Here is a 23,177-nt window from a genome sequence, read left to right as displayed (position 1 = left end):
TGCTCTAACCAATCATCGACAAACTCCATGAGAGGCCTCTCGGCCTCAACCCTCCATGCAACAGTGGTGTCAGTCCCATCTAATGAGATGGCGTCCATATCAGGTGTCGTCTCAAGTTGCCTCACCCACAATTGAAGATTGTAGTAGACGTAGACCATGTCATTAAGTTGCTGGGACTCCAACCTGTACAAAGGTCATAAAATAATAATTATAAAAAAAATATTATTTAATGAATTCAAAACATTAATTGGAATTTTGGAATATTTTAAGTTTTAAGTTTAACCTGTTGCGCTTCTTGGTGTGTATTTTTTGAAATACACTCTAGTTGCGCTCGCATCTTGAGGAGCTACATGTTTGGCTAAGGATTCGAATGGCAAGCTTTCGCAGATGGGGTACTCTGGCACCATAGTTTCTCCACCATGCATCTACAACAAAATTACAAATAAGATAAACATAAGGAAAAAATGAAATTTGAAAATTGAAGCAAAGTATGAAGTTATGAACTTGAAGAGACAATGGAATTTGAAACAAACTAAAAAATACCTGGCATTTAAGTCTTCCTATCAACCACAACCATTTCAAAGCTAAATGTGCCACCTGCCATTCTGTATATCTCCATTTCTTTGGAGATTTCTGCACGTTTTGATGGAGATGGCACCATCCTCTGAAAACAGGTGAAGAATCCATCCATAACCTCAGCATCAAATAAGAACCTACAGGGGTAAGCAAATGTGGAGTTCAGGTAGATATCTACAGCATGAATGGGACGATGGAGTGTGTTGTTCCATCGTTCATCAATCACTTCCCATAGGAGGAGTTGTTTCTAAAACCCCTCATCTCCCTTATCATCATAGTAGGTCCGAATGATTCTTTGGCCCTGTCCATGTTCTCATACAAGTAGCCCATTGCGGGCTTGTCACCATCAACTAATGGAAGAACCTTTACCAAAGGTTCAATAACGCTACACACCTCCTGCACTCCCGCCCAGAAGTTTTCCTGGTATGAAACTAATCTGCATATGGCCTCTCCCTCTAGTTTGTGGTTAAATGCTAAAGTACGCCATTCATTTGAAAGAAACATTCTCTTCACATCCCACATAGAATTCAAGAGGGATTGAAGAGATATGAAATTGGTAGCAAACCATGTAATGGCGGGGTGCACCAACTCCTTGTTGTTGGTGAATTTTCTCATCAAATGAAGCACAAATGCATGATTATATATAAATTTTGTAATGCTTTTTGATGAGTCAACAATATCTTTGACAAAAGAAATTTTTCCTATGTCCTCCAACATCAAATCAATGCAATGTGCAGCACAAGGTGTCCAAAATAAAGTAGGATGTCTCTCCATAAGCATCTTGCCAGCAACAACATAATTTGCAGCATTGTCCGTTATGACTTGGACAACATGTTCTGGACCCACCTCCAAAATAAACACATCCAACAAATCACATAATAATTTTGCATCTTTGATATGTGCAGATGCATCAACAGATTTCATAAACATTGTCCCCTTGGGACAATTAACCAAGAAGTTTATAAGGCTTCTCCCCTTTTGATCGGTCCAACCATCTGACATCACAGTGCATCCTGTGTGTGCCCATGATGCCCTAAACTCCTCCAATCTTTTGGTGTAGTCAACCTTTTCATCTTGAAGAATGCGGCCTCTAAAGTCATCATAAGAAGGGACTTTGTACCCTGGGCTAACAATTGCAATAGCATCAACAACAAGTTGGAAAAATGGATTATTCCTTGCAACGCTGAAAGGAATATCACTCTAAAGAAGAAACTTGGTCAACAACTTGTCAGATTCTTCTTTCTCCTTTTTTTTAAGCATTGAAGAGATAGATGGTTGTGAACTAGTTGTGGTTCTAGGAAAAAAGTATGATTAGGTAGCTACAGGGTTGGTTGTAGATATTGATGCTGAAGTAGAACCAGTGCCACTCTCATATTCACCTCTTAACACTCTATTCCTTGCTAGTTGATTCCTTAGATCTGACTTGGACTGTTTGGTTTGCTCTATTTCTTCTAATGATCTGAGGGCTCTTCGGATGGTTTCCAGAGTTTTATTGGTGCAAGGCCCTACCTCGTGTCCAAGGATTTGTGCAAGGTGATACTTCAATCTATACACCCCCTTTCATATGATATCCACACAACTTGCAAGACAAGTTTGCTCTGTTAAACCCTCCATCAGGTTCACCAAATTCCCACAGAGGGTCCAATTTCCTTGGCATGTTTGTAACTTGGTTGATCTTTTGAGTTTTAATGTAAGATGAAGTTTGAAGTTGAACCTAGGGCACAAGAAGAATTGCAAGTTAAAAAAAAATAAAAAAAATTACATACAACACAGAATTTTTGACCAAAAAAAAAAAAAACCTCAAGTCAATGCAACGATAATAGAAAAAAATGCACATTCAAACCCAAACAAAATGATGCAAAAAAATATAGCACAAAAAGAAATTAAATTAATAAATCTAACAATCAAATTTTTGCATCTTTGACCAAAATGAACCCTCTCCACTCTATGCAACAAAAATGAAAAAAAAAACACAATCTAATTCACTCAAAAATCATTGATAATCAATGGGTTATAGAAACTCAAGCAAAAAAAAGAAAAAAAATGGCCAAATTTGGTGCTCATACCTGAAAACCACGCTTTGCCAAAGAAATTTGGTCCAAGCTTGAATTTGTCTTGCTTGAGATGCTAAAATCTTTCGTTTTTCTCCTCCTCTGCCCTTGTAGTTGCCTTCCTCTCCTCCTCAGCGCTCAAACAAGCCCGCTGTCTGCAAAAAATGACAAATAAAAACCCAAAATTCGCTTTAAAAATGCGCTGTTTTAGACCCCACGATTTTTTTGCATTGACTCACGATTTTTTCGAAAAAGTTGCGATTTTTTGAAAATAAAAAAAACGCGGAAAAAACCGGCGATTAAATCTGGAGCGCAAAGAAATCGCGATTTTTTGAAAATATCACAATTAAATTTCTATGTTCGCAACACTGAGAAAAACAAGAAAAAACAAGAAAAAAAGCAAATCTTGTGCATGCACAATTTTTTTGCTCTTAAATATTAGTTCATCATTCAAATAATTTTCAAACTTACAAGAGCTCCCATACTGGGAAAATGGCTGAGAAAAAAAACAAATGTAACCTAGCAAACCTGAATTTCCAGCTCTTGGAAATATGCCCTGGATCACCTTCATGCTGGACTGTGTATGGTCTGTACGGCCAGCAAATTAATGGCTGCCCTCTCTTTCACTACTGCTGCAATTCTTCTCCCTGCTTGGAAATCAAAAGGTCTTTTTGATTTTCTCTTTCTTTTTCGAAATTCTTCTTGAGAAAATAATTGATTATGTCCTCTCTTTCACTTGGCTTCCTTTTATAATTTTGAGTTGGGCCAAATCCCTAATCTCAATGTTCAAGATTAAATCTAATCTTGAGTTGAGATCAGTGGTCCAAAATTCAACTTAAATCACTAGTACCCAAACTTAAGCACTTTATTAAGTTAAACTCACTTTGTGAAATGTCATTTACTTTATCAATTAACTAATAATGTGAACCCCTAGGTGTAAGAGTCATTTAATGATGATTCCTGCAACTTGGACAGTTTGCTTTTGCAAAAATACCTGTCAGAGTTACAATCATCAACATTTACTACTGCCTTTTTACAGGCAATTACTTGGTCTCTAATATGTTGAGGGAGCCAAATTAGGCAAAGTAGAAATTAAACCTTGAGTTAGAACTGACTAAGAAATGTGTGGGGTTGTTTGAAGGCTTTGCCAGGCACATGTGCTATCTCAATTTAAAAAAATGCATTTAAAGTGGTTGAATTATATTGTGCTCAGAAGCAACACATTCTTCATCTGTTTAGTTTTAAACTATTTAAAATAATCAATAGTTACATGATTTGGAAGAAAATTTCAAGTCTTCGCTGTACATTTTCTTGATTTTTGTCCATTACTACAGGATCTCGTGTGGTTGTGGGATGAAGCAAGATATTGGATGGAAGAAAAAAGAAAATTAGATGGAAACATAAGTAGAATTGGGAAAGGTAAGCGATTTAAATTCATAGGTCTTGTTAAGATTTCGCAAGCTAATGCATTGTATTCAACTTACCCTTTCATTAATGATTGACAAATATTGTAATAGGCGGTGCTTTGCTATTGTTAAAATTGGTCACAAAGTACCTTATATTCTTGAAAGGAGTAATAAAAAGAATTTTAATTCTAAAATGTTTGGAGCGCAAATTGTCTTTACCATTTTGTGTGCTTTTATTTCATTTTCTTTTCTTTTTGTTGAAAATGCAACATATATTATATTGGGAAATCAATATACATGCACATGAAGATTGACACATCTAGGAGGCACAAAGAAAGCAGAGTAGATCCGCCTTCCTAAATAAGCAATGAGAGATAGCATATCGTCTTCAGCTCCAACTTGATGAGTGCCTATATTTTCTATAAACATCCTAGTTGATCTTTGGTGAGCCAAATCTGATCTAAATATAGAAACTGCACAGAGGTTAAACAAAATATTCTCCTCTTGAAAAGTTGTCCCAATGACATTTCTGCAAGAAAGAAAATCTTGCTAGTTTTATCATATCCTACGTACTCTTGCTAGACTATTGAATCATCCACTTGTCCCCAAACAAAACCATATCAATGGAAGAGAGGAGAGAGATAATATTGTACTCTTAACAACGATCCAGTCCAAAACATTCTAGCAACTTTTTAGTGCCATATCACATACTTAATTGTTTCAGGTTCATGGCAAACCACACAACACCCAATTGTAAGCCCTGTATGATGTAGTTGTTTCTTGGCTATTGAGTTGTTATCAATGATCAACAACCCTAGCATTTGAGTCTTAAAAGACGAGTGGGCTTCTAGATGCCTCAACAGATCCTGATTGACCTCATTTTGTGATCCCGAACATTCCATTCCAAATAAAATTGATATGCTATTGAACCAATTTGTCTAAGCTTATCATAGAGTTCCTTGATTGATAGTCCATAAATGGTTCCCTTCCTAATAGGTCGAGAAGCATCCAATTTTAGTTTAAACAAACACTCATGTGGAATATTCTAAGATAATGCTCTAAAAATGGATTAGATAATGGCATAAAGTCATTGGGAGGGATTAAAAGCTCTTCAACAATCACTTTCCTACACCCTTGTCCTAAAAGTTGCCCCATGTATGAAAAATCTTCTTCAGCCACTATTTTTCTGCAAAGTAATTAGCTCCAACTATCTCACTAACTTTCAATTACCCATTCAAATTCACTGTTAATGACTAACAGTTTCATGAGCAATATATTTTGATTTCATAGTTTGAGATCATCTTGAGTTTATTTTAGAATGCTTGCAGATTGACTTTGGGGAATACCATATCTGGGGGTGTTATTGATCCAATTAGCAGGGTTGCTAAGGTCTTTGGAACCTACTAGATGGACACAGTGTAGGGATCCACTGTCAACTCGTCCCAAGCCCCTGCTCTTTAGACCTAACTACCTCCTGAAAAGTCAGGAATGGATTCCCAATAACAACCCCAACTAACTCCAAGTAAGAATAGTGCCTTGAATGGGATCGAGAAGAAGTGGAGTTAATGTATGGCACAGTCTTGCTGTTTCTATGTATGACTTGGCAACAAAAAATTAAACAACAAATAAAATGATCCCAATGGATAGAAAATATATCATATAACCAGTCAAATTTGATGTACAAAAAATATCCTAACCAAGCCTGGTTTTACTTTTCAATTTGGACTATTGGTTAGGAAGTGATAGGAAATTCTGATGTTCTATGTTGTAACAATCACTTCTTACAAAACACATTATGCTTCAATATTAAGTAAACAATTGTAGATAGAACATAAATAATGCACAATAGAAGACAACCAAGAACAAAATGAGGCACAGAGAATTAGGTCCAATGACCAAGGCAAAACCCACAGGGAGAAAACCCAACCAGATTCTTCTTCTACTAGAAATCAATTGTTCAACAAAGATACATAGTACAATGAGAGATCAAGAGAATGAGTAAGTTCACCCAAATCTGAACAAGCTGTAGCATGAAGATCACTGGTAGCAACTGCAGATGCACACACTGAATCAACCTTCCCTTCAATTGAATCAACACTGAAACACTGAAGCACTGAATCAACCTTGGCTCACCAAGTTCTGCTCTCTCTCTCAGAATCTTCTTCAACTCTCTCCAACTTTCTCTCAAGTTCAAATTCTTCTTTCATAATGCACAAGTAGTGAGGGTAGAAAGAATAAGGCACATATATATAGGAGGAGCAACGAATCCATGCCATAAAGGAGGAGTAACTCGCATGCCAAGAGGAGTGTAACTCATGCCATTAAGGAGGTATGCATGCCTTTGTAACTTATGCTTTTAAATGAGAGTGTAGCATATGCATTAAAGAGTGCATTGTTAGAAAATCAGAAAGGCAAAAAGATTTTCTTATATAGATAATTACTTGTGATTCTTTTATCTTTATGTTCTTCTTTATGTTTTAGTTCATCAAGCAATTACCAAAACAATAACTCAAGGACAACAGATGTAGGCGGACAACCATGGCAAAACCTCTATCTAGGTAAAAACCTAGTCAACAATTCTTCCTTCAATAGTTTCTCAAGATAATTCAAGACTCTAGACTCAGACAGAGATTCCCTCCACACCAAGTCAGCCGCCAATCCTTCTTGTAGATGACACCCTTCCAAAGCAACTTCAGCCTAGCAGCATCAACACCAACTTCGACCCAACAGATGTTGCAGCAACAACTTTGACTAGACTTGGAGAACTTCGATCTCCCTTTGATACACCTCGGAATTAAGTAAGACTTGTCCCAAAATTTCGATCTTTAGCCCATCTATCTTCCTCTAGAAACTCACACTTCCTTTAAGCTCCTTTTCCAACCCTTAACCAACTTTGCACTTTTCCAACTTCCAGCTTCAGAGATCGAACTATGAGAGAGAAAATGAGATGCTCCAAATGAATTCGAACTCCTTGTATTTATAGCCTTTATGTGAGGTCGAATTACTTATCTTGAGGCCGACTTGGTGTGGAGGAGACTAAATTCATTTTTGACTCAAAAGTAATTCTTTACATGATCGGAAAGTCCAAGAAGGTTCTCTTTAAATGTACAATGACTCCAATGATTCAAAATAAATCCTAGAAGCCCTCAATGGGGACTTTGACTTAAAACATGATGACCCAAGCATGAAACCCATGCTTTAATAAGTCATAATAATAATATTTTCTTCATTCTTTTGATAAGTACATCTCAAATACATATATGAAGACCGAACCTAGTTACAAATTTGAACACTCCCTCTTAACTGGGAGGTATTCATCAGTACAAGTACAAGGGAGATCTCAGAACACATGAACCATGAAGAACTTTAGGCACCACAATGCCATGGACTAGATTCTTAACCAGGGTAATCTATCCAAGTGAGACTAAGATGGATTAAAGATTTCAGCCTCTCTAGGTACCATCAGGCTTGCTTACTAACCATCAACCGAGAGATCTAGGTGTGTCTTCGAGGTCAGAGCTCCATGACCAACGCCACCTTCCCTACTTCGGGAACTAGACATCAACACAAAGTGCTAGTGAGATGTCCTCCCAGGCAATGTCTTACTCACAAAGCCTCAACTTCCCGATCGGTAATAATTCCTTCTTGATTGAACAGATCGATAACAAACCTCTCCCAAAATGATCGACAACACTTAAGCATGTGAAAACATGCTATCAAACTTCCGAGAGATATACCTGTACAAACACAACCCCAATCAGTAACAAACTTTCAAATGTACATAGATACAAACCTTCGGGGTCTTCCAAACGACTTGATGTTGCTTCTCAACTTTTTATAGTAGGACTTCGAGCTTTTCCAATGAATCTTGATAGAAGATTCCTTTAGCCATGCAATGTCCTTTCCTACTTCTCATGCATCAACATATTCCATAAATCGATCCGACTTTTCTTATCCCAACATGTTAAGCTATGGTATGTTCTATGCTTATAACAGTTTACTTCTTTTTCTTATTATATTCCGCCGATTAGCAATCACATGTACATAAAGTAAAGTGCAGATAGAACATTAAACGATCGACATAAAACAAGCCAAGACAAGAGACACAAGATGTGGCGGCTAGCCAGGGACAAACCCCACAATGTGTGGGAAAATCCTTTGATCAAATCTTCTTTTATCTTCAATAATTCAGCAGAGAGAAATAGTACAATAAATCTGATTCATATCAGCAGTAGCAAACCCTAGATCAGTAGCATCAACATTAGCGACTTCATTATCAAACTAGGGCAGACCATATCTCACAAACCGACAATCGGATTGACTTCATTCCACCACCAAAAGTTTCGGCTTCCAGAGGAGGTTCAGATGAACCTACAGCGCAGTTTAGATGAGGAGATCTTCTAGGCCACGCAAGTCAATCTTTACTTCTGCAGTTGCAGCTTCAGTTTCAGCAGTTTCCGGCTTCAAACTAGGGCAGTCGATATCTTGCAAACCGTTCGTCGGATTGACTTCATTCCACCACCAAAAGTTGCAGCTTTCAAAGGAGGTTCAGATGAACCTACAGCGCAGTTCCAAAGAGGAGATCTTTTAGGCCACGCAAGTCAATCTTTACTTCTGCAGTTGCAGCTTCAGTTTCAGCAGTTTCCGGCTTCAAACTAGGGCAGTCGATATCTTGCAAACCGTTTGTCGGATTGACTTCATTCCACCACCAAAAGTTGCGGCTTTCAAAGGAGGTTCAAATGAACCTACAACGCAGTTCCAAAGAGGAGATCTTCTAGGCCACGCAAGTCAATCTTTACTTCTGCACTTGCAGCTTCAAATTCAGCAGTTTTCGGCTTCAAACTAGGGCAGTCGATATCTTGCAAACCGTTCATCGGATTGACTTCATTCCACCACCAAAAGTTGCGGCTTTCAAAGGAGGTTCAGATGAACCTACAACGCAGTTCCAAAGAGGAAATCTTCTAGGCCACGCAAGTCAATCTTTACTTCTGCAGTTGCAGCTTCAGTTTCAGCAGCTTACGACTTCACATGTGTGAGAGAGAGAGACCCATTTCAGCGCAGTAGAGAAGAGACTCATATCTGCGCAGTATAGAGAGAGAGATGTGATGAGATGAGTGAGTCCAAATGAGGAAAAGTCCTCTTATATTTATACACAATGTTGGTGGGTGAATAGATGCGACTGTTGGGCTTCTGAGCCTACATGAGTTGTAGGTCGGCTTGATAATAATTCCATAATCAAAATAAATTCATATCTCCATGAATACTTATCGGAATTGGATGATCTTTATATCAATCCTACACCTCTCGACGAGAGGAATCTAATAAAAATATTATTAGCCATGAATAAGATGACCCACATGAAGTTTTGCCCTGGTTGCCAATTTTAACACTCCCTCTCAACCATGGAGAACTTCATCTGCAATCTGTCTATCGGTCGTTACTATTCATCCATCAAATGCACTGCCTTGTACAACCTGACCCTTGCCCTGCTCTGCTCTATTTTGCCTATTCTACTTTGTCTTGTTCTGCCCTGCACTGATCTGTACTATTTTGTTCTGTTCTGCTCTGCTCTTGCATTGTTCTGTTCTACTCTGCTTTTGTCCGAATTATGAAGAAGAAGAAATGATCGAGGATGTATCATACTGACTCAAAGTCAGTCTCAGAGTATGTACCACTGGTCCCAGACCAGTCTCAACCAACCCAAAGTCAGCGTCATAGTGAGTACAACTCCAATGGTCCCAGACCAATATCATCCTCCACTGACTCAAAGTCAGTCTCAGAGTATGTACCACTGATCCCAGACCAGTCTCAACCGACCCGAAGTCAGCGTCATAGTATGGTACAACTCCTACCACTGGTCCCAGACCAGTATCATTGATCCTAGATCAATGGAGGTCATCTTAGTGTAGGGAGTACGGTAGTTACAACGATGCGTCCATCGGTACTACTATGGTCCCTAACTTCATTTCCCTGCTCATTGATCAGATGAGAGGTACTTCCCATGAGTCCTAGACTGCATGGGTAGGATGCCTCGACAGGAGAACTAATCAATCCTGTCGTCACAAGAGAACACATCAATCCTGCTACAATTGCCATGGAGAACACATCAATCTAGGCCTCACAGGAGAACACATCAATCCTGCTACAATTGCCATGGAGAACACATCAATCCAGGCCTCACAGGAGAACACATCAATCCTGCTACAATCGCCGTGGAGAACACATCAATCCAGGCTGCCATGGAGAACACATCAATCCAGGCCTCACAGGAGAACTAATCATCCTGCTACACAGGAGAGCGAATCATCCTGTTCCACAAGAGAGCGAATCATCTTGTCCCACAAGAGAGCGAATCATCTTGTTCCAGTGTGCACCACCAGGGGAGGGTGAGTCACCCTGTGGTCACATGTTGCTCCAGTAGGAACCGCAAGCCCTCAGAGCTCCCAGAGCTCAATGTATGCAACATGCAGGACCCTTGTACAAGGGTTTCTTGCCGACTCCAAGTCGTTTGGGAAAATCACAGATTAGATCTTTCCTCAGGGCTTTGACAAGGTGTATCAACCTGTACATCATCTTAATGCGATGAAGCCTCCTTGCTCATCAACTTACCATATCCCAGATGATGTCTATTTGCTGGAGCAATCGATGAATACGGGATTCCTCAATAATCGAATCCCACCTCTGGTTGTTATAGAGAATCACAATGGTACCCAATGTAAATCCAAATAGCTCACTGAAGAGCTTTCGCAACCAGACTGCCTCACACGAGGTCATGCTAGCAACAGTATATCCTGCTTCAGTGGTGCTCAAAGTCACCGACTTCTGCTTCCTGCTCATCCAGGATATCGAAGCAGATCCCAAGGTGAAACAACACTCGGAAGTGCTCTTACGATCCACCACACTGCCTGCCCAATCAGCATCAGTATATCCAAGTAGTCTCACATCTTCGACAGTGTATCTTAACCCATTGTGCCACGAAGATATCTCAGAAGATTCTTGGCATCAATCCAGTGAGGCTCAAACAAATATGAGCTCACAATGCTAACTGCAAAACATATGTTCGGATGGAGGTTCACCAAGAACATCAATGCGAATGAGTTTATGAAACTCAGAGGCATTTCCCAAATCTGGTCCGACATGACTACCATATAACTTTTAAAAGTTAAGATCCTCGAGGTAGTCACAGGCTTGCAGTCCATCATACCAAATCTTTCCAATATCTTTACCACATATTTTCCTTGAGATAGGAAAATTTCCCTTGGCTTTTGCCACACTTCAAGTCCTTGGTCCTTCATTTCAAATTCAGAAGCCATCTCCCTCTTACATTTGTGAATGAGAGGGTTTGCACCTGTAGAAAGAGGTCATCCACATGCAACACCAGTATGATAGGCTTTTCATCTTCAACCTTAAAGTAAAGGTTAGGATCGGCTTCACTCCTAGTGAATCCCAACTTCATCAAGTAGCTATCGATCCTCTCATACCATGCTCGGGGTGCTTGCTTCAGCCCATAGAGAGCCTTCTTCAACCTGCATACATGAGATTTTCGATCATAAATCTCAAATCCTTCGGGTTGCTCCACGTAGACCTCTTCGTTGATCGAGCCATGCAAGAACGCAGTCTTGACATCCATCTGATGTAGGTTCCATCCTTGTGAAGCGGCAAGGGCTATGATCGAGTGGATGGTCGTATATCTGGCAACAGGTGCAAATATCATAGTCTATACCTTCCTTCTGGGATAAACCTCGAACAACAAAATGAACCTTATACTTTTCCATACTTCCATTTGCTGCATGCTTTATCTTGTAAAGCCATTTTGAAGTAACAATTGTCTTGTCCAGGGTCTGGGAACTACTTCCCAGACATCATTCTCCATAATAGACTCATATTCTACGGTCATAGCATCCTTCCATACTTGATGCTTGACGGCATCTGAGAATGACGAAGGCTCATTTTGTATGATCGTGCTCATGATGGTCAGGTATCCTTGATACCTATTAAGTTTCTTACTTTGACGAAAGGTTCCTCAGGGTGCAGCATGTCCTTTAGCATCATCAAGTATCCCCCTAAGCCATGAAGGCCTCTTCCTAGAAGAGGAAGGCTCATGTGGATGAGAATCAATCAGATCCATGGGTTCTTCTACATCAGGCATTGATTCATCATCCTTTTCTTTCAGTTCCCTGGTGTTGGCTTCTTGAGAGCTCCTCAAAGTCGAAAGATTGTTCACCTTGCGGTGAACTTTTCTTTAGGAGTCTTGGAACGCAATGCTTGATGAGGGCATCAATTTTGTACATATACGACGGTGATTGTAGTTTCAGCCCATAGAAACATCAGAAGTCTTTGATCATGTAGCATGGCCCAGACAGCTTCCATCATCGTGCGGTTCTTCCTTCCCACCACACCATTCTGCTCAGGAGTATGTGGTGTAGTAGTCTCCCTCTTAATGCCAACCTCAGGTATGCCTGAGTGAACCAATTGTAATATATCAGAGGTCTTGCTTTGGCTTGAGGGGAATGGTCCCCTTTTGAGCTTTCCTTCAGCACATCCTGGACATACACCTTCATTCTCTATTCAGAATTCGGGCATCCCTATCACCATTTGTCTTACACCGAGTATAGCTTTATAATGAAGGGGGGAAAACCTCTAATGCCAAAGTTCGGACTGAAGAGATGTGTCATAAGACATGACACCTAGCAGACTTCCATCGACCTGATATAATGAATCAACACTAAACCCAAGAGTAAAGGCATCTTTAACATTATTTTTCCATATACATACCTTGCCATCGCTGAAGGTTACCTTGTAGCCTTTGTCTTTCGTTCCCGAGATGGACACTAGGTTCTTTTTGAGGTCAGGTGCATTTAATACATCCTGGAATTTCTGGCCTTCTTGAATGCTTGTCCTCTTCCTTGATTCCCAGCTCTCCTCTTACCTTTGCTGTTGAATTTGTCATTCCTTTGATTGCCATCAGAGGGATTTTGATCATCGTCCTAGAGAGTCCTTTCTATCAGGGCACTCCCTTGCATAGTGACTTGCTTTATCGCAAATGTAACATCGTCATTTTCTTCTAGCCTTAGGTCCAGCCTTTCCTTTTGATTTAGTCCCGAAATTATTTCTTTTCTTTGCATGAAAAGAAAAGGCAGCAGGAGGACCTTTAGGCATGGGAATTTCTTGCACTTCTTCCCTTGTTTCTTCTTGAATGCATCTAGCCATTAATTCATCGAAACCAGGAATTACATTATAGTTCAGAAGAGTAGTCCTGAACACATACCATTCAGATGGTAATCCTTCAAGAGTTGTGAGTGCCATTTCTCTGTCAGTAATAGTTTCCCCAATAGATAGGAGATCGTTCTTGATCTCGGTGATTCTTAAGAAGCATGCTTGCATACTTTCATCTTTACCCTTCTTGATTTCCCTCAGCTTATTTCTAAGAAACAAAACTTGATTTGCATCATTAACTTTAAATAAACTCACCAGTCTGTCGTAGATTTCCTTGGAGGTGTCTAGATCAGAGATGTAGGCCACCAAGCGCTTGTCGATAGAGTCTCGGATGATCTTCTTTGCTTTGACTTTTCCATTTTTCCATTTGTTCCAGGCAGCAGCAGATGCATTTGATGAAGGCTCAACAATATTGCCTCTTACATGGTCCAGCACTCCTTGATCTTCAAGGGTTAGATCGATAGACATCTTCCATCCGTGATAGTCAGCTTTCTCACGGAGCTTGTCTTCGGCAGGAAAGAGTGTTGAGGACCCCATAGTTCTTTTAGGATAGTCTTGCCAATCTTCTCTTCAATGATTGCTCTTGCTCTTGCTCGGGCTTTATCTTCACCTCAGCTCTGATACCATGTTAAGTTATGGTATGTTCTATGCTTATAACAATTTACTTCTTTTTCTTATTATATTCCACCGATTAGCAATCACATGTACATAAAGTAAAGTGCAGATAGAACATTAAACGATCGACATAAAACAAGCCAAGACAAGAGACACAAGATGTGGCGGCTAGCCAGGGACAAACCCCACAATGTGTGGGGAAACCCTTTGATCAAATCTTCTTTTATCTTCAATAATTCAGCAGAGAGAAATAGTACAATAAATCTGATTCATATCAGCAGTAGCAAACCCTAGATCAGTAGCATCAGCATTAACGGCTTCATTATCAAACTAGGGCAGACCATATCTCACAAATCGACAGTCGGATTGACTTCATTCCACCACCAAAAGTTTCGGCTTCCAGAGGAGGTTCAGATGAACCTACAACGCAGTTCAGATGAGGAGATCTTCTAGGCCACGCAAGTCAATCTTTACTTCTGCAGTTGCAGCTTCAGTTTCAGCAGTTTCCGGCTTCAAACTAGGGCAGTCGATATCTTGCAAACCGTTCGTCGGATTGACTTCATTCCACCACCAAAAGTTGCGGCTTTCAAAGGAGGTTCAGATGAACCTACAACGCAGTTCCAAAGAGGAGATCTTCTAGGCCACGCAAGTCAATCTTTACTTCTGCAGTTGCAGCTTCAGTTTCAGCAATTTCCGGCTTCAAACTAGGGCAGTCGATATCTTGCAAACCGTTCGTCGGATTGACTTCATTCCACAACCAAAAGTTGCGGCTTTCAAAGGAGGTTCAGATGAACCTACAGCACAGTTCCAAAGAGGAGATCTTCTAGGCCACACAAGTCAATCTTTACTTCTGTAGTTGCAGCTTCAAATTCAGCAGTTTCCGGCTTCAAACTAGGGCAGTCGATATCTTGCAAACCGTTCATCGGATTGACTTCATTCCACCACCAAAAGTTGCGGCTTTCAAAGGAGGTTCAGATGAACCTACAGCGTAGTTCCAAAGAGGAGATCTTCTAGGCCACGCAAGTCAATCTTTATTTCTGTAGTTGCAGCTTCAGTTTCAGCAGCTTCCGGCTTCACATGTGTGAGAGAGAGAGACCCATTTCAGCGCAGTAGAGAAGAGACTCATATCTGCGCAGTATAGAGAGAGAGATGTGATGAGATGAGTGAGTCCAAATGAGGAAAAGTCCTCTTATATTTATACACAACGTTGGTGGGTGAATAGATGCAACTGTTGGGCTTCTGAGCCTACATGAGTTGTAGGTCGGCTTGATAATAATTCCATAATCAAAATAAATTCATATCTTCATGAATACTTATCGGAATTGTATGATCTTTATATCAATCCTACACCTCTCGACGAGAGGAATCTAATAAAAATATTATTAGCCATGAATAAGATGACCCACATGAAGTTTTGCCCTGGTTGCCAATTTTAACACAACAACCCTTCAAAAAATACGTTCTCCAATTTCTTCTATCAAGGTGTCCATCATGACTATGATATGACATCCCCCTCAACTAGGGAGATTCCTTTTATCCGAGCTCCCTCTCAATCTAGGGATATTTCATTCATTAAAGCTCCCTCTTAATCTAGGGAGATTTCTATCAATCAAGCTCCTTCTTAACCTATGGGAGATTTCATCCATGCTCCCTCTTAACTTAGGGAGTTATACTTCTTCTTTACGGCATCGAAGAATCTTTCATGGCTTTATCAGAGTTATTCACATCATGCTTATCACATCAACTTTTCTTTACGAACATCTTCACTATCTTGAAGATCATGTACCTGCACAACTTAGATAACAAGTACAACCAAATCTATAGAAGCATGAAGTTAACCATATCAAAATCACGGAAGCATTCAACTTTATATATCAGATGCCCAAACTTAATTACAAACAAGAGACACATACTCTTCAACTTCTTGCTAGGGATTTTGTCATAAACCCTAGACTACTTCATCAAGGCTTCGAGCATTTCATAACAACTTTCATTACATCTAGGGTTTCAATGTTTCTTCCAAAGGTATGACATACCCTGCTACAACATATAGCAAACCCTAGAAATAATTCAAACAAATATAGATCTACAAAGTATCTAACAACTTTTAGAATTCATATGTTAGACTTCCCACTAGGGTTTCATACAGACCCTAGATTTCATACATGTGATTTAACAATCAAGAACCAACCACAACTCAATCAACAACATGACTAGCTTCCACTAGGGTTTGTTGCAAACCCTAGATTTTCTTAAACAATACAACATCAATCACAACTAAAACTTTGATTTCAACAATCTTACACAAATCTCAAATTATCACATTGTCATCAATCATCAGAGATTTTCACTTCTACCAAGGTTTAACTCCAAAACCTTGAAATTCACAAATACTATCATCCTAGAGAAACAAACTTCGACTAGGGCTTAGTTCTAAACACTAGGACTCATGACCATCAACAATTAGGTTAACTCATACATCTAGGATTCCATCATCATGCAAAAGCATATCAGAACATGTGTTAGTCAAACCCAACTACAAATATCAATAAGAGTTGGACAAACTTGATTAGATGAGGATTTGATCGGACAAACACACACACACCAATCATTTCTAAGACATTATAAGGGTCTTGCTTATACATTCTACCAAACCTTAATGATCTAGGGTTTCAATACAAAATATAGAAAACCCTAAATTACCAATACTTCAAAGGTCTAGGATCTCAGACATTACCATTCAACCCTAACAAGTTAGGGTTTCCAGAACCATCCCAAACAAGACATCATCAAAGCATCAGTCAGTTACTTTAGACTTCTTCTAAACATTAGACATTTTCTTTCAACAATAACCCTAAGGAGATTAGGGTTTTACACATAATCATTGACATACCCAAGGTTACCTGGGAGTGGGAGCGAAAACAGGGAGTGGGAGTGGGAGCGACATTTCCAGAAGCTCCCAGTTTGGGAGTGATTCCGGGAGCATTTTTTATATAATATATATATATTTTTATATTTTCATGCATATATGTCAACAAAAGCATGTAGAATGATGAATTAGATATAAAAAACATAAAAAACATAGATTGAACCATATAACAATAATCATCTAGAAGTTATAATCTTCATCAACCACGTCCACAAGTTAGTAACATAGTAACATACACCATATTGAGTCTCATGATTCATCAATCTTAAAGTTTCAAGCTTTCAAAATTCAATATATACATTTATCATCATTGATCACCAAAGTTGTACTTGTAAGTTAAGTGTAACCATTACAACAAATAATATCTAACATGAAATGAAATGTTATAAAATGAAATGAAATGAAACAACTTTCAACTTTCATGAAGCATCATTTTCATAATTCATTACTAATGAGTTATAATTGCCAACTTCAAACTGCAAACTTTGTTAATTTTAGGTATGTTCTATGCTAGAGCAATTTATTTCAATTTTCATAGTTAGCTCAATATCTTTTCCAGATTAGCAATCACATCAGCATTAAAGTAAATTGCAGATAGAACATAAATATAAATCGCAAAAGACAAGCCAAGACAAGAGGACACAAGATGTGGCACTAGCCAGGGACAAACCCCAATGTGGGAAAACCTTTGATCAATTCTTCTTATATGTTCTTCAATAGTTCAACATAGAGAGAGATAGTACATTTACAACAGAAGTCAACACTTTGACTTATCTAGGTAAGAGCATAGATCATCTCTAGGAAGATGATAAGTGAGATTAGTTGAAGACATGATGCTTCAACTGATTCTCTAAGGTGACTCCTTCACCTATCATTGTGCTACATCTCGTCATCATGCTGCACCATGCTGCACCCATCATCACAATGTTGGACCTCATGCCAATGTTGTCCCAGTGTTTAGCATTGATGTACCTAGTGTCACGGCTGCACCATGCTGTCACCCATGTGCTTGCTGCACCATTGCTGCTTTGTGTCCTTGCTGCACCAAGTACTATACTGCTTTCCCAATGTACTTGCAGCACTGTGCTTGCTGCTGTCCATGCTTTACCATGCTGTTGCTATCCATGCTTCTTACTGCTGTCCATGCTTCACCATGCTTGTAGCTGTCCCAAGCTTCTTGCTGCTGTCCATGCTTCACCATTCTTGCAATTGTCCCATGTATTAGCTTGTTGTCCCTTGCATTGCTTGCTGTTGTCCAACTGTTACATCTAAACATGTTGTTCCATGCACCTTACCGCACCATGCTGCTACAATATACCATACTGCTGCATCCATCACATCATGTTGCACTCCTTTGGGGTATTTAACCCAACACGTGGCTCCCACAGGCTGCTCTGAATTTGATCCAAATCTAGTCAATATCCTTGACCCAACACACCTCTAACACTACTCCAAATCTGCTTGTCACTTTGATGTTCCTAACTATTCTGGTTAGGGCACTTGGGCAGCCCTAAACTCCTCTCAACAGTCCTCGAACAACCCTCCAAATATGCTTGTCACTTTGCTGTTCCTAACTGTTCTGGTTAGGGCACTTGGGTAGCCCTAAACTCCTCTCAACAATCCTCGAACAACCCTCCAAATATGCTTGTCACTTTGCTGTTCCTAACTGTTCTAGTTAGGGCACTTGGGTAGCCCTAAACTCCTCTCAACAGTCCTCGAACAACCCTCCAAATATGCTTGTCACTTTGCTGTTCCAACATGACTTTGTCTTAGGCAGCTTCACCATGACAATGTCCTAGATCTAGTGCACCTAGAGCTAGGGCATCATCTTCTAGGAGTTGCGTAGATCCTTCTTCCCCATGGAAGCATCTAGGGCATCTCTTCTTAGGGCAGCGTATCTCTTAGGATCTATCGTCCCACCAAAACCCAAAGATAAGTGGAGAGGAAGAGATCACACGAAGGGTGTGTACAAATGATTAGCAAGCCACCTATTTTTATAATAAAATGTTGAGCACATGCAGGTGTTATTTAGTTGCTGGCCGACCTTGACGAATTGTCTTATAACACAAATAAATTCATAACTTCATGAATACTTATCGGAATTGGATGATCTTTAGATCAATCCTACACCTCCCGATGAGAGGGATCCAAAAAAAATATCAGCTACCATAAATAAGATGACCCACATGGATTTTGGCCCTAGTTGCCAATTTTAACACTCCCTCTCAAATAGGGAGAACTCCATCCGCTAATCCATATGTCCGACTTTACTATCTCTGCCATCAGTGCCCTGCACTGCTCTCTGCTCTGCTCTGCTTTGCTCTGCTCTGTTCTGCTGAACCATGAAGAAGAAGAATTGATCAAGAACGTCTCATAGCATTCTCTACTGATGCGAAGTCAGTTTCATATGAAGAGAGTGTGTCATATAACTTTTACTGACCTGAAGTCAGTTTTATTAATCCCAGATCAATATCACAAGAGTGTCTCAAACCACTCATACTGATCCCAGATCAGTTGGAGGTCATCCTAGCATAGGGAGTACGGTAGATACAACGATGCATCCATCGATAGTACTACTGTGGTCCCTAACCCCATTTCCCTGCTCATTGATCAGATGAGAGGTACTTCCCATGAGTCCCAGACTGCATGGGTAGGATACCTCGACAGGAGACTAATCATCTTGTCCCACAGGAGAACTAATCGTCCTGGCTCACAAGAGAATGAATCATCCTAGCTCACAGAAGAACGAATCATCTCGTCCCAAAGTCGCCTTGGGGTATCACAGGGGAAGGCTAAGCTATTCACCCTGTACACAACGCACCATTATGGGAGGGTGAGTCGCCATATGGTCGTGTGCTGCTCTAGTAAGTACCCCAAGCCCCCCAGAGCTCCCAGAGCTCAATGCATGCAGCATGCAGAACCCTTATACGAAGGTCTCTCAACGACTCCAAGTTGTCCAAGAAAGTCACAGATTTGACCTTTCCCCGGGGCTTTGCCAAAATGTCCGCGACCTGTACATTAGTCTCAATGTGATGGAGCCTCCTCGCTCATTGACTTACCATATCCCAGATAAGGTAATATCTGATGTCTATTTGCTGGAGCAATCATCGAATACAGAATTCCTCAACAATCGAATCCCCCTCTGGTTGTCACAGAGGATATGGTGGTATTCATCATGTGTACAAACAGCTCATTGAAGAGCTTCCACAACCAGGCAGCTTCATACGAGATCATACTCGTGGCTATGTATTCGGTCTCGGCGGTGCTTATATCAACCGACTTCTGCTTCCTGCTCATCCATGATATCGAAGCAGAACCCAAAAAGAACCAACACTAAGAAGTGCTCTAGTGATCCTCCACACTGCTTGCCCAGTCAGCATAATCATGCAACTTCATTTTTCTGGTAGTGTATCTCAATCCATGAGAGATTGTGCTTCGAAGATATCTTAGAAGATTCTTGGCACCAATCCAGTGAGGCTCAACCAAATATGAGCTCAACATGCTAACTACAAAACATATATCCGGATGGAAGTTCACCAAGAACATCAATGCAAATGAGTTTATGAAACTCAGAGGCATTTCCCAAATCTGGTCCGGCATCACCACCATATAACTTCTGAATGTTAAGATCCTTGAAGTAGTCACGGGCTTGCAGTTTACCATTCCACATCCGGAATCCAACTCCCTCTTACTTTTGCAAGTGAGAGGGTCTGCATCTGTTAGAAATAGGTCGTTCTCAGAAGGTGCTGGTATGAGAGGTCCATCATCCACAACCTTCAAACAATGGTTTGGATCGGCTTCATTCTTCAGCTTCATTTGACAGCTATCAATCCTCTCATATCAAACCCGGGGTGATTTGCTTCAAGCCATAGAGGGCTTTCTTCCACCTGCACACATGAGATTCCCGATCATGAATCTCAAACCTTCTCGGGTTGTTCCAAACCTGTGGACCTGCTACATGAGGGGAATGGTCCCCTTGTAAGATTTTCCTTCGGTACATCTCAATCATGTACCTTCATGCTCCTTTTGAATTCAGGCATCCCAGTGATCATCTGACTCATAGACCTCCGATGCTATGTGTCAACTGACATGGTCGCCAATGGACTTCCTGCAACTTGATACAAATTCCCAACCCTGAACCCATGAGTAAAAGCATCTTTGAAAATTCTAACTTCAAACACGTACCTTTCCATCGATGAATGCCACCCTGCAACCTTTGACTTCCATTGCCGAAATGGACACCAGGTTCTTCTTGCGATCAGGTACATAAAAGAGATTCTGTAAATGAATCAAGTTACCCTCATTCAATTGAGGGGTAACACCCTTTCTGGGATAGGTGGCATCGACTCCAAGTATAATCCCACGAATGTTTTCATCTCAACCAAATTAGAGAGAGCACCCTTCTATTTGATGGAGTGCCTTGAAGCACTACAATCAATAAGCTAGATTCCCAAAGAATCTGAAGGAGAGGACCAATACAAGATAACACTTTTTTATTTTATCAAAAACAACATTTGATTCTTCATACCTGGAGTTCCTTGCTTTCTTGAAGAGTCAGTCATTTCCTTGATGACCTGCACTGTCATTCTTCTGATCATTGAAAATGCCCCTGGAGTGATTGTTATCATCATCAAGTGATGTGTCCCTGCCATTCAGACACTCCTTTGCATAATGGCATCTACCTTTCCTTAGATCCGAACTTCCCAATGAAGTGATCTTTAGGTAGGCCATCAAAAACTTCCGCTGCACCATTCTGATAATATTCTCTGCTTCAACTTCACCTTTGGTGAATTAGAAGAGGGATGAGGAATCCATTGATCCTTTTGTTCTTTCCCAACTGTCTTCGGTGGTTGCTCTTTCACTCTTGCTTGGGCTTTGTCTTCACCTCAGCTCCGATACCATGTTAATTTTAGGTATGTTCTATGCTAGAACAATTTATTTCAATTTTCACAATTAGCGCAATATCTTTTCCAGATTAGCAATCACATCAGCATTAAAGTAAACTGCAGATTGAACATAAATATAAATCGCAGAAGACAAGCCAAGACAAGAGGACACAAGATGTGGCGCTAGCAAGGGACAAACCCTAGTGTGGGAAAACCCTTGATCAGTTCTTCTTATATGTTCTTCAATAGTTCAGCAGAGAGAGAGAGAGAGATAGTACATTTACAACAGAAGTCAACACTTTGACTTATCTAGATAAGAGCATAGATCATCTCTAGGAAGATGATACGTGAGATCAGTTGAAGACATGCTGCTTCAACTGATTCTCTAAGGTGACTCCTTCACCTATCATTGTGCTACATCTCGTCATCATGCTGCACCTCACCGTGCTGCACCATGCTGCACCCATCATCACAATGTTGGACCTCATGCTGTTGTTGTCCCAGTGTTTAGCACTGCTGTACCTAGTGCCACGGCTGCACCATGCTGTCACCCATGTGCTTGTTGCACCATTGCTGCTTTGTGTCCTTGCTGCACCAAGTACTATACTGTTGTCCCAATGTACTTGCAGCACTGTGCTTGCTGCTGTCCATGCTTCTTGCTGTTGTCCATGCTTCACCATGCTTGCAGCTATCTGAAGCTTCTTGCTGCTGTCCATGCTTCATCATGCTTGCATCTGTCCCATGTATTAGCTTGTTGTCCCTTGCATTGCTTGCTGCTGTCCAACTACTGCATCTAAACATGTTGTTCCATGCACCATATTGCACCATGCTGCTGCAATATACCATACTACTGCATCCATCACATCATGCTGCACTCCTTTGGGGTATTCAACACTCCATGTTAACCCAACATGTGGCTCCCATAGGCTGCTCCGAATCTGATCCAAATCTGGTCAATATCCTTGACCTAACGCACCTCTAACATTGCTCCAAATCTGCTTGTCACTTTGCTGTTCTTAACTGTTATGGTTAGGGCAGCCCTAAACTCCTCTCAACAGTCCTCAAACAACCCTCCAAATATGTTGTCACTTTGTTGTTCCTAACTGTTCTGGTTAGGGCACTTCGATAGCCCTAAATTCCTCGCAACAGTCCTCGAACAACCCTCCAAATATGCTTGTCACCAGTGAAACAGGACTCGCCGATTCTGGCGATTAATCGCGAGTATGAATCGGCTCGTTGGCAAAAAGATCCGGTTCAAAACTTTTCGAATCAACTCGCGTTGACCGAGTTTAACTCGTGGTCAACGCGAGTTTGAATCGCGATTCCTGCGATTTACGCGACTCTGCCGTTTTTTTGGCGAGTCCCGCCAATTTTGCATAGGGTTTTCGGCTCCGGTTTGTGACTGACGCGTTTATAACGTGCGTCGTGAATGGTTTAACGGGCGTAACTGGTGTTTCTGGCATCTGCGGCAAGGATATTCTGGTGATACCATGATTCA

The 23,177-nt window shown here is 40.5% G+C and overlaps 1 protein-coding gene across 10 annotated transcripts in view; it reads left to right on the top strand.

The window, feature by feature from the left end:
- Positions 1-23,177, top strand: part of LOC149192652 (uncharacterized) — a 316,669-nt gene that overhangs the window by 90,963 nt on the left and 202,529 nt on the right. For all 10 annotated transcript variants that reach the window (XR_016254896.1, XR_016254897.1, XR_016254895.1 and 7 more), the window contains one exon: positions 3,962-4,046. Coding sequence is in view for 7 of the 10 variants with exons in the window: in XM_089406434.1 (XP_089262560.1) it covers positions 3,962-4,046 (85 nt within the window). In the remaining 3 variants the exon portion in view is untranslated. The remainder of the gene's footprint in view (positions 1-3,961; positions 4,047-23,177) is intronic.

This window comes from Pinus tabuliformis, chromosome 2_2 (assembly GCF_031772625.1).
Source record: "Pinus tabuliformis cultivar Carrire ecotype Pingquan chromosome 2_2, CPIR1, whole genome shotgun sequence".
NCBI lineage: Eukaryota > Viridiplantae > Streptophyta > Pinopsida > Pinales > Pinaceae > Pinus > Pinus tabuliformis.
The sequence above is the reverse complement of the archived record's forward strand: the minus strand, read 5'-3'. Positions and strand labels throughout refer to the sequence as shown.